Source organism: Silurus meridionalis, chromosome 17 (genome assembly GCF_014805685.1).
Source record: "Silurus meridionalis isolate SWU-2019-XX chromosome 17, ASM1480568v1, whole genome shotgun sequence".
Lineage (NCBI taxonomy): Eukaryota > Metazoa > Chordata > Actinopteri > Siluriformes > Siluridae > Silurus > Silurus meridionalis.
Window position 1 is genome coordinate 5,164,440 of NC_060900.1, and position 12,565 is coordinate 5,177,004.

Here is a 12,565-nt window from a genome sequence, read left to right on the forward strand (position 1 = left end):
TAACACATACAATCTGGGTCTTTTCGGTGACTTTATTTCTTACTACCCACTTTTACTTTTACCTGTGACCAGGATTCAGAAGGAAACTCAACCAAAAAAAAAAAAAACCCTGAACTTAGATCAATGCGAGCCATTGCTGTGGCGCCTCATTGATGTGGACTCTATCTGACTCTTTACACACTGATGAACTTGTGCTTTATCCTACAGTTTAAACAATCATGGCCGCTTTGGTGTCGATCTTTCTGGCGTCGGTCCTGGTGGACACGGCTTTATTAGCGTCTCAGGTTTCTCTGGAGAAGGTACGTGGTTAAACGAAAAGATCTCGCATATACTTTTAGATTTATTTACATTTTTTGGTTATTTTCATGTGCTTTCCATAAATGAACAGATCTAAGTGCTAGTACTGCACTATATGTAAAAGTTCATTGGAAATTCAATCATTAAATATTTTCTGCTTGAAGGGTTTTTTACAGTCACTGGCCGATGAAGATATTTTTCATCTTTTTGGAAATAATTCATCAACATTAGGTAAAGTGTACTGAAGATGTCGTTATATATTTTCCTTAAAGGAGAGTTCTTACCAAAGTTTGAATTGTGCTTTTCAAATACACTCTTCTCCATAGTGCCTGAATTTGACCTTGTGTGGGTAAGTTGCTTCGGGGATGAAACCGGTAGAAGACACTGTTCGTTTCAAGCCCATGGCAAAGACTTTAACCTGAGGCTGAGAAACGAGCCGCCGTTGTTCTGTCCTTCCAACCTGGAGCTCGCCATCAATACTACGCTCAGCGTTATAAAGAGGAGGGAGAATAAGTGTTGTGAGCAACTCGACGTACTGAAACCAGAAGATGCCAGATCTTTTCTCTCAGTGTGTGACGGAAAAATTGTGAGAACCTGTTTTTTTTTTTTTTTAAATGAACGTTAACTTTTTTATAACCACATCGATGGTTGGTTCATGGTAACGTTTTCTTCTCCTTCTTTCAGCAAGGCCTTCTTCTCATGCAGTCAGGAAAGCTACACATACATCCACTGCTCCACAACCATTCCGAACGTCTGAGACACTCGGTGGTCAAACCGCAAGGTGTGCCCCACCTGCTCTTGCTCCGCCCATCACAAGTAAGGACACGCCTTCAACAGGGACAGAGTGAGTACATTATTTAAGATTTACATCGTAGCGCTGTTAAATTCTTAAATCCGACTGGTTGTCGATTTATTTTCTTTAATAGCCGCAATGACAATAGTGATGGCTGTAATGTGAAAAAAGAAGGTCTGTGTTTATAGGTGGTATAAACTATAACCTATGAGGAGTAGTTGCTTAGTGGTTAAAACATTGGACTTTGGATCAGAATGTCATGAGTTCAAATCCCAGCCTAACAAAACTCCCACCACTGGGCCCCTGAGCAAGGCCCTTAGCCACTCCATGCTCTATGAATGAGACAAGTGTAAGTCACTCTAGATAAGGCATAAATGTAAATGTAATGAAGTTTAGAAAATTATTTGTAACCAGAATGAACTTCTCATGGATATTCAATATTAAACAAAGTAATTAAAAAATAGATAAATATTTGCCATCACCATTAGCCATCACGTTGCCTCAGTGCACGTTATTTTCTTTTTGTGTTTTATTTTTTATATATTTTAAGTACAGTTTGTTAAATTTTTTGTGTCTCTGCAAACTCCATAGTGTTAAAAAAATTATTGAAGTATAATTCTGATTTGATTCTGGGAGTTTTTATAAAATGCCTTCTTCCAATACAATTTACGAGACAAACCCTCCTGAACTTCCCGTAGACTTCTTGCATGTTACTGGTTCTGGCCTCCAAGTCGAACATGTAAATACTGATTAAACAGTCACCATCAAGCCTTTGGGTCATTATGTAAATTTTTTAAAACGTGTTCTTCAAATTGTTGTTTGCACAAAGCCTTCATTTGCACATTAGATTTATAAATAGGATTCAGGCCAAAAAAGTTTCTTTTGTTCCTGATACTTAAGAGGAGGCATGTAATTTATCTGTCAATGATGAAAACTCGAACCTAAAATGCAATTTAGCAATTTAGAAATTATCTGCAAAATGATTCTGTTAAATGGGGATGTTTGGATGAGTGATTAAGTGCAGCGCAACAGATCATTTCTTTATAAAAAAAAAAAGTTCCATATGAGATATAAATTCCTATATGTTTATTAATATAGTCAAGTTTGGAATTTAGATTTCTGTATCTTCTGTACATCTTTTAGATGAGCTAGATTTTTATTCCGTATACCTACTTTAGCAACATACTTCATTTTCTTTGCATTGTGAAAATGCAAAATTGTAAAACGCGGTTAATTCCTGTAATTTGACCTTTAACAAATGTTAGAATAGAATATGAGTACAGAATTTTTCTGTAAACTTTATGTAAAATAGCCTCTCTCATTATGTGATCAGCTTTAAATATTTGATATTAGGTCACCGAAGGCTCCAGAGGTCATTCCTAGGGGCAGAGGTCAACCATTTAGAGCTGCTGGTAGTAGTCGGTCCTGACGTCCACGAGGTTCACAAGCAGGACACTGAGAGATACATCCTCACCAACCTGAACATTGTGAGCGAATGCATTAGAAGATCGCATTTATACACTTTCTATATTCTATATTTCTGTATTCTGAACTTTTTTTGTCCTAATTGGGATTTTCACACATTGTCTAATGTTTGTTTTACTCCACCCCAGGCATCCGAGCTGTTACGAGATGTCACTCTAGGGGCAAATATAAGAGTCCACCTGATCCGTATGATCATTCTGACTGAGCCAGAGGTAACTACTTGCAATAGGATTGGATTTCTGTGTCATGACCCCAAATAATGTTGTGTTTCCCTAATTCTTTTGTTTTAAATGAACAGCCAGACATCCAGATCTCAAATGATATCACTTCATCTCTCAGGAGTGTGTGCGAGTGGGGTCATAAAGTCAACCCTTCCACTGAGACTGACCCTCTGCATGCAGACTTACTCCTTTACATCACCAGGTACGGATCCTCTAGCTGATCTCAACGTATGAAAAAAAAAAAAAAAAGTTTGATCTCTTATTCGTGATTTCCTCTTCTTATTGACAGGTTTGATTTAGTTTTGCCCAATGGGAATAAACAGGTGAGAGGTGTGACTCAACTGGGAGGAGTCTGTTCTAGCCAGTGGAATTGTGTAATTACAGAAGATACAGGCTTTGACCTTGGCATCACTGTGGCACATGAGATTGGACACAGGTTAGAAAAGCAAATATGGTATAAAAACTATTTATTAAAACTCAATGGAAATAAACTGATCTAACATTTATATATTTTAGAGTTTCTGAAATGTGTTTACATAAGTTATGAGGAAATACATTTGTTTCAGTTTTGGAATAAACCATGACGGTACAAGCAACACGTGCAGCAGTAGCGGGTGTATAATGGCGTCTGATGGCGGTTATAACAGTGTGGATCTCACCTGGTCTCAATGCAGCAGAACGCAGCTCCTCAACTTTTTCAGGTACAGACCCATCTCCCTGAAGCTGTGTGCAATTTACTCTCGTTTTTTGTCTTTTTTTTGCCAGAAATATTTTGTATTCTTGTATTCTCTTACGATCCATACGTACAATATTATATGTGTCTATTTAACTAAAGTATTTCCAAACACTTTAGTGCAGGCAAGGCAGAGTGTGTGAAGGATGTACCAGTGCTGGGAGGATCACTGCAGGCGTGGAAACCCGGACTGTATTACGGTGTGGACGATCAGTGTCGCATCGCGTTCGGGAGCACAGCCTCTGCCTGCTCCTTCACTAGCAATGACATGGTGAGAGAACATTTCAGTCAGGAATGAATTAGAATAAAGAAGCGGTTTGCTGACTTTTCTGGTTTTACAGTACAGTTTTTTTCTTTCACCAAGCAATTTTTTCTCCCAAGTAGAAAGGTACATATACATTTAAGGCATTTAGCAGACGCCTTTTTCCAGAGCGACGTATAAAAGTGCTTTAAGTCTCTATCAATAGATAAATCAATACTGGTTCGCTAGATTACAAACTTAAGAATGCCTTGTTGAACTCGCCAGTCTACTCATTTGTCTGCTGGCCAGCTATCGTTCTAATTAGATGTACATCCACAAGTCTAACAGTTCGAGAGTCATAGTGGGAAAGTGTAGGTGTGTGTTGGGAATTGAAGTTCATGTCCTCCATGTTTGAAGGTTGCAGTGTCTGCAGGGAGGTGGAGAATTTGCCTGACTGAGAGCTGATACCTAGTAAGCTGCATTTCAAGGAACAGGGCCAGATATGAGCTGCTTTGTTGTGAGGGTGCTGTGTAGCAAATTATATAAAATAGTAAAATAGCAGTCCATTGCATGGGAATACTGTGAAGCGCACAAAGGAAACATCATTGTACTACAGCACTGGTGAATTCTCGACTTTCATTTTATCGTTAATGTTTTTTCTATAATTGCAGCTCCAACTGTTGAGAACTAATTTATATTACATATTTATATTAATGCAGTTGTTCTAATGTGTTTTCACATCTATAGTTACAACTTTAAAAGTATTCCTGCATAAAATCATAGGAACCCATCACTGAATTATGTATATAATATTCTATTGTACCACCATTGTGATTTTGATTTTGACTACCTCTTAAACTTTATCTATAGATTACCCAAGTGATATCCTAATGCTATGAGCTTATAACCTTTTCAGACTTTATACATTATATGTCTAGGCCACCTGTCGATTTCTGTCCTGCCACATCGCCCCTGGTGATCGCAGCACCTGCACCCGACTTCTTGTGCCACTGCTGGACGGCACTGAATGTGGGCTCAATCAGGTATCCAATATGATCCATTTAATAATGTGATATAATGTAATATTGTGCACATACAGCCAACTATCACCCCGTTCACATTATATAGTGTAATTTTTTTAATAATGTAAGCTGTGTTCTTTCTCAGTGGTGCTTAAAGGGCCGTTGTGTATCTGCATCCAAACTGAGCTCCACTCTGCTGGTTCATGGCTCCTGGTCGTCCTGGTCTGGATACACCTCCTGTTCACGCACCTGTGGAGGAGGGATCACATACCGCAAGAGAGAGTGCAACAATCCCAGGTATTTATGTGCTAAATAAGCAATAAAACCTGCCTGTCATCAGAGGGTGGTGTAATGTGGCCCACCGTGAAGTGGATTATAGTCTGGTCAAGTGTTTTTGCTAAAACAATTATATAATTTGTAAATGATACAAAAAATTTGTAAATGATACAATAAAAATGTATAATTTTTAAACAAAAAAAATTTTCATTGGGAAAAAAAAAAATTCTGCGATGTCCTCTGTCCTCTGACGATTGAAGGAGACAGCTTTACCACAGATTTTTACTAAGCGTGGACACTGGAAACTCCTTACAAACATACTACATGACTATGTAAATCTGCATGTCTCCTCACAGAGAACTACAAATGTTTTAAATATCTGTTAATGTGCAATTTCCTCCAAACCAGTAAATAAAAAAATATTGAAACGTGAATACCTTTGAAGAAATTTAATCCACATATTTTAACCAATCGGAATCAAATGTTGTATAAAAGCTACTGCATTTTGGTCACATGATCACCTCTGGGTCATTTATAATGACGGCCCCCAAATGTTTTTGTACCAAGGATCAGTTTCCCCAAGACAATTTTCCCACCGACCGGGTGGAGGGAGTAATACTAGTCACTATATTACTATAGAATAGAATAGAATAGCCTTTATTTGTCACATATACATTACAGCACAGTGAAATTTTGTTCTTTGCATATCCCAGCTTGCTTAGAAGCTGGGGTCAGAGCACAGGGTCGGCCATGATACAGCGCCCCTGGAGCATAGAGGGTACTATTACTTATTATTATAATATATATATATATATATATATATATATATATATATATATATATATATATATATATATATATATATATAAACTGGGACTGAAACAAGTACGGGAATTGGGCATAGCCGCCTAAGTGAATGGACATTCGGTGCCATCCAGATGAGGACAGGTTCCCTTTTAAGTCTGGTTCCTCTCAAGGTTTCTTCCTCACTCTTCCTCATCTCAGGGAGTTTCACCTTGCCACAGTCGTCACTGACTCATGCATTAGGGACAAACTTACAATTCTAATAAATTTTTTCAAAAAGCGTGTTATCTCTGTAGAGTTGCTTTGAGACAATGTCCATTGTTAATAGCACTACACAAATAAGAATTAATTGAATTAAGTGGCTATTTCTTTAAAATATAAAAAACACCTTGCAGACCACAAAAGACATTAAAACGGAAATAAAAATTTAAATGTTTTTATTCTTTCTCTGTAGCCTGGTATCAAATGATCCACGGCCAAGTACTGGTCTGCAGCCCAGTGGTTGGGGACCCCTGATATCTATATATTTAAAAACACATGTAGCAAGTGCATGCTGTTTATGATTTGCCTCTTCACTCTTTTAAACTAATGTTAACTTTAATTCTCTTTCTTCTCATGTGATTAATTGTAGACCAGCATTTGGAGGGAGAGACTGTGAGGGAGAGGGGACAGAGGCTGAACTTTGCAATCGCCAGGTACATTTCCATTGGTCATGTGTGCAATAGGTCCTTACAAGACACAGAAATAGCATACTATATAAGAAATATTTTTAGTTTATCAGTAGTACTGAGTGGTTTCTTGTATTTGGTGGCCTACTTGATAACGTATTGCAGGTGTTGATTAGCAGGGTTAGAATCTTCTTTCCTCTAAATCTTACTCTATAAAGATGAACTCAGTAAATCAATATGTGACCTTTGTGTCAGAGTTTGAAGAGTAAGTTCCATAAACTTGATGATCTGGTGATCTTTTGAATTGTTTCAGCCATGTGAAAGTAACCAGCACGAGTTCATGGCCCAGCAGTGCTCAGATACAGACCATCAACCCCTCCTGCTTTCCGCTTATTCAACCACAGCATACTCATGGATCCCTGCAGTTGGTTTTATTTCAGGTCAGCTAGCCAGCAGGTGCTAATAGTCATAACAAAATCACATTAATGTCGGGTTCTGTTATTCTACGAAAATCTACTAAAAATATTTCTTTCTGTGTTTTAATATGCGGGTATAAGGTGATGCTCAGTGTAAGCTGATGTGTCGCTCTCGTGAGCAGGACTTCATGGTGAGTCGTGGGGCTCAGTTTATCGATGGGACAAGGTGTGAACTCGACAGCCCCGTCACTGCTGGCTCCTTTACTGCCTGCCTTAACGGGAAGTGCCAGGTATATACATAGATGCATTCATTTTTCACATGTACATTACAGCACAGTGAACGGGTCAGCCACCATACAGCACCCCTGGGGCAGAGAGGGTTAAGGGCCTTGCTCAAGAGCCCAGCAGTGGCAGATTTTTGGTGCTGGGATGGAAAGGATGTCTTTCAATGCTAAATCTGTTGTTACGCTAAACAGAACATAAGGGAAACACTGCCAATATGAAATCATTATTTATTCATTTTAAGTATATACACTGATCAGGCATAACATTATGACCACCTGCCTAATATTTTATGGGTCCCCTGTTTGCTGCCAAAACAGTCCTGACCCAGTCTCTTCAGCATTTTAAGCTACAGGAACTCGTCTGTTGGATCGGACCATGCCGGCCAGCCTTCCTATGCGCCTTGGCTGGAATGGTTCACCACTGTTCCTTCCTTCACCCACCCTTTGATAAATACTGACCACTGCGGATCAGGAACACCCCACAAAAGAGATGCACTGACCTAGTCGTCTAGACATCACAATTTGGCTCAAATCCTTACGCATGCCCTTTTTTCCTGCTTTGAACACATCAACTTTGAAGACAAAATGTTCACTTCCTGCCTAATATATTTTACCCACTAACAGGTGCCATGATAAAGAATCAGTGTTATTCACTTCATTGGTCATAATGTTATGATGTCAATGATCAGTGTATACAATATAAGGGATAAGGGATAAGGAATAGAAGCAAAATATTAGGCAAAAGTAATTTCTCCAAGCCCCCTTGTGTTTTTTTTTAGTTGTTTGGCTGTGACGGTGTGTTAAACTCCAGAAAAGTAAGGGATGTTTGCGGGGTGTGTGGTGGAAAAGGCAACACCTGCCATCTCATTACTGGCTCTTACACAGGTGGAGACGACAAAGGTACTAGACCCTTATTCTTTTCCACAGCTGCATGTTTTTTTGTTACGTACTCTGCTTTATTTTGCTTTGCTTTCATTTCAGAGTACGTCACATTCCTCAGTCTTCCCGCGAATGCCACTCAGGTTCACATTAATAATTGGAATCCAGTTTTCACTCATATGGGTAAATCTTTACAACACAATCGTTTGATATTACTCTAGTGCATGTATTTGGGCTGCATATTCTAATATAAAAGCACACAATTCTTTTTTTGATGTAGCCGTGATGGTGAACGATGAATATGTCGTAGCCGGAGACGGCGATATCGCATTAAACACCACCCATCCATCACCTCTGGAGGAGAAACATCTAATCTATAATCTCTACCTCACTGCCGACTTTCTACCTCACACAGAGGAGCTTGTTTTGTCTGGACCAATCTCGGACAAGATCCAAATACAGGTGGGTGGGAACGATTGCATACATCATTAAATATCTCAAAATATTTATCAATACAATGCTTTTGTGTTATTCACAGGTATATCGGAAATATGGAAGAGAATACGGAGACATCACAAGCCCAAACATCACCTATCAGTTCTACATGTCTGATGCTGAACACGTGGAGAAGATAATTGAGGGTCAATGGTCCACTGTTGTTTCGTCTTGTTCTGTAACCTGTGGCTCAGGTAAGGGACAAGGTCAAATAGAAGAAATCACATCCATGTGCATGTCACTGAGCCGATTAATGATAATACAATAAAACAAAGCATATTCATTTTTTGGCTCTCATCCTGCTCTGCTTTTTAAATCAGTGGATAAATTTGGTGTAATGCGGGTTTGCCCCATTTTGGGGAGCTGGAGTACAGAACCGATTGGTTTCCTAACCTACTTACTTGACCTGATAATGAACTGCTGTGATGCATCGTAGTTGTGTTTCCCCAGAAATTATTGCAGCACAAAGTTTATAGTTAAATCATAGAGCAAGCACCAAAATGAACACTGTAATTAAGAAATGATAGCTTTATGGTGTTTGGGTAATAATAATAAAACAAACTAAATCTACACAAGAATTTATAAACTGAAATATTATAATAATTATTGGTATACCATAGCTCAGTTAAATAACTCATTCTGAGTTGCTTAGAAGGTTAATCAATATTCGATAACAGCACTGCTCAGGCACTAGTTCAGCATATAACAGGTTTACACTTAACCACATTTTTTGTATTAGTCAGGACAGTGGGTTTGACACATTCTGGGTTTCTTGGTAATATGACAAGCTGCATGTTTTTTTTGGCTTATTAACTTCAAGAGATGAAAAAAGGAGAAGCCAGGAAAAGAACATTTATAGCTGCTATACTGTAAGTGTTTACAGAACTCATGAAAAATGTAATGAAGAAAATACACTGATCAGGCTTATCATTATGACCACTGACAGGTGACGTGAAGAACATTGATTATCTCTTTACCATGGCACTTGTTAGTGGGTGGGGTATATTAGGCAGCAAATGAACATTTTGTCCTCAAAGTTGATTTGTTAAAAGCAGGAAAATTGGGCAAGCGTAAGGATTTGACTTGTGATGCCTAAACAACTGGGCCAGATCATCTTCAAAAACTGCAGCTCTTTTGGGCTGTTTCTGGTCTGCAGTGGTCACTATCTATCAAAAATGGTCTAAGAAAGGAACAGTGGTGAACCGGCAACAGGGTCATGGGGGGCCAAGGATCATTGATGCGTGTGGGAAGTGAAGTCCTGCCCATGTAGTCCGATCTGACAGACGAGCTCCTGTAGCTCAAGGTCTGAAGAAGTTAATGCTGTTAATGCTCAACGGATCAGGACTGTTTGAAGAGGACCAACACAATATTAGGCAGGTGGACATAATGTTATGCCTGATCAATGTAAGATGTTCCTTGATATATATATATTTTTTTACGAAAATGATCAATTAATTGGAATGCCGTAGCAGCTATAACTATAATAATGAAAATGACTGTAGTGTGAGATTTTGATTTAAACATTCATACACAGAAAAGTACCTCCCTGCTTCCTAATGACTTTACCCTATACAGTGTTAAAAAAAGGGGAAAACCCTTTGGCTGAATCCTGCAGAAACCATTCATAGGCACTCAAACGTGCTAAAATGACTCAAATGAAAACCGAAACTAACGCATATGGGAAATCACCAAACTGACACTAAACAACTTTAGTTTCTCCACAGAAGCAGTTTATGTCATTGCTGTGCTGAATATGTTATTGGATTTAGCTCTATATAACATAATGGGTCTCTGGTCTTATAGGGATTCAGAGGGTTAGTCAGGAGTGTGTTGACATAAACACCCAGGAGCAAGTAGATGAAGAACTCTGCAGCTCAGTTAATCCAAACCCACCCACCCTACAGCCATGCCACCTACCTGACTGCCCACCAAGGTAGCCTCATCTGCTCATCTGATGATTCATGTTCGCATGCACTTCAGTATTTTCTATGTATATATTATGAATTGTCTGCTTTTCTGCAAGGTCATTGAGGGCATCGTTTAGTTGTTTTTTATAATGCAATAGTTACCATATTGCCAAAAGTATGTGGACACCCATGGACACCCATTGCTGACAGGTACATACACTCTTCATAGACCAAAATTTGCAGTAGAGTAGGTCGAACTGAAGGGCTCAGTAACTTCAAACATAGTAGTATCATAGAAAACCACCTTAAGTCCCTTTTTGAAATTTCTGCCATGCAATATCTGCCCTGATCAATTATAAGTTCAATTATTGTGAAGTGGAAGTTTCTTGGTGCAACAAAAGTTCGGCCACAAAGCAATAGACCACGAAAAACTCACAGATCAGGGCTGCTAAGCTAAAAATGGTCATCGACCATACAGCATTCCAGATTGCACCTTTAATTAACATCAGCACAAGAAGTATGCAGAGGTGGAAAGTAATGAATGATATTAACTTGTGTAACTGTAATTGTGAAGTATTTTTGTGTACTTTAACTTTTTTAAACTAATTTTTAAAATCTGTCATTTAACTTTTACTTAAGTATGTTTTGTTTGAAGTATTGTATTAAACAACATTTTAAATCACATCAATTACTGAGTAAAAAAAAAAAAAAGCAAACCCAAAAAAAAGGCTACAAATAATGCAAGGGGGAAAAAAAATGCCCTGGAAACTACTTAAATGATCAACTTTTTACTTTAAATTTTTAGACCGGTAACTTTACTTGTACTTACCTAAAATGTAAATGAAGTAACAGTTCTTTTAATTGAATAGAATATTTTATTACTTCTTCCACCTCTTTAACTATGCATTAGGAGCTTCATGAAAAGGAATTTTTTGGTCAAGCATCTGCACACAAACCTAAGTTTACTAAAATCCATGCCAAGCATCAATGGGCATGAAGAAAAAACTTGCCACTGTTTGGTGTGAGAGAAAATCTGCTTGTTAATGCCCATGGTTTTGAATTGAGCTGTCCAGCAAGCTTGCAATAGTCGTGTGTCCACATACTTTCGTCCATATAGTCAAAGTCAGTTTTGTAGGTCACTTAGGATAAGAATGTCTGCCCTAATTGCATTCCCATGCTGGCCGTAGTTATTTTAATAGACCCTCAACCTTCAGAAAAAGATATACACTGTGCTGTGCCACTTTTTTTTGCAGTTGGGTGCTGGGTGAATTTGGTCCTTGCAGCACCCCCTGTGGAGTTGGAGAGCGGGTGCGCTCTGTGGCCTGTATGCAGAAACAGGGTATGGAAACAGTGATATTAGCAGATTCTGCATGCTCTCAGGTGACCAAACCAGCAGTGAATGAAACCTGCAACACTCATCTATGCTTTGCCAGGTAAAGCAACTGGAAAACTCTTTTAAGTGGTGTATAATAAGAATATAGGCTGTTTCCTGTCCTGTATTTTTTTTTATTTTACCCTTTCTAAATTGATTTTAAAGTCAGTGCATGAGGTGCGTGTGCATAAAGGTGTATGTGTGTGTTGCAGATGGCAAGTCTCAGAGCCCGGTGAGTGTTCAGCTGTGTGTGGCCCAGGCCAGGCTCACAGATCAGTGTCCTGCCTTCGCTCCCACCGTGGGGCTGACTTAGCAGTAAATGAAAGCCATTGTTTACACCCCAAGCCTTCTGAAAATGTCCCATGTGTGGTGGATGTGTGCCCTATTGGCTGGGAAACACACAGGAAGGTGAAGCAAATGCAGAGTCAAAAACTTTTGACTTGGCTCATCATACGAGTTTCAGCATTTATGTTTTTCAAGTTAGTATACAGCAATATTCTCTAATGCAATGTGGATTAATGGATGTGTCTTCCAGGATCAGCAAGACCAAGGGTCACTTTCTGTAATGCTCCGCTCCAAAATTATTCCAGTATATGTGTGGAGCCCTGTGATTGGCCACTGCACTAAAACTTGTGGAAATGGTAGGCAAGCACATCAAACCTATTTTAAGTT

The 12,565-nt window shown here is 38.8% G+C and overlaps 1 protein-coding gene across 1 annotated transcript in view; it reads left to right on the forward strand.

The window, feature by feature from the left end:
• Window positions 1–12,565, forward strand: part of adamts13 (ADAM metallopeptidase with thrombospondin type 1 motif, 13) — a 19,104-nt gene continuing 6,539 nt past the window's right edge. The window contains exons 1-23 of the mRNA XM_046871106.1: window positions 1–299; window positions 462–528; window positions 624–883; window positions 982–1,141; window positions 2,444–2,577; window positions 2,704–2,787; window positions 2,874–2,998; window positions 3,086–3,232; window positions 3,363–3,497; window positions 3,650–3,800; window positions 4,709–4,813; window positions 4,938–5,089; window positions 6,504–6,567; window positions 6,854–6,980; window positions 7,098–7,246; window positions 8,020–8,140; window positions 8,222–8,302; window positions 8,400–8,581; window positions 8,658–8,808; window positions 10,418–10,547; window positions 11,775–11,954; window positions 12,106–12,301; window positions 12,429–12,534. Of these exons, the coding sequence (XP_046727062.1) occupies window positions 219–299; window positions 462–528; window positions 624–883; window positions 982–1,141; window positions 2,444–2,577; window positions 2,704–2,787; window positions 2,874–2,998; window positions 3,086–3,232; window positions 3,363–3,497; window positions 3,650–3,800; window positions 4,709–4,813; window positions 4,938–5,089; window positions 6,504–6,567; window positions 6,854–6,980; window positions 7,098–7,246; window positions 8,020–8,140; window positions 8,222–8,302; window positions 8,400–8,581; window positions 8,658–8,808; window positions 10,418–10,547; window positions 11,775–11,954; window positions 12,106–12,301; window positions 12,429–12,534 (3,088 nt within the window). The 5' untranslated portion in view covers window positions 1–218. The remainder of the gene's footprint in view (window positions 300–461; window positions 529–623; window positions 884–981; window positions 1,142–2,443; window positions 2,578–2,703; window positions 2,788–2,873; window positions 2,999–3,085; window positions 3,233–3,362; window positions 3,498–3,649; window positions 3,801–4,708; window positions 4,814–4,937; window positions 5,090–6,503; window positions 6,568–6,853; window positions 6,981–7,097; window positions 7,247–8,019; window positions 8,141–8,221; window positions 8,303–8,399; window positions 8,582–8,657; window positions 8,809–10,417; window positions 10,548–11,774; window positions 11,955–12,105; window positions 12,302–12,428; window positions 12,535–12,565) is intronic.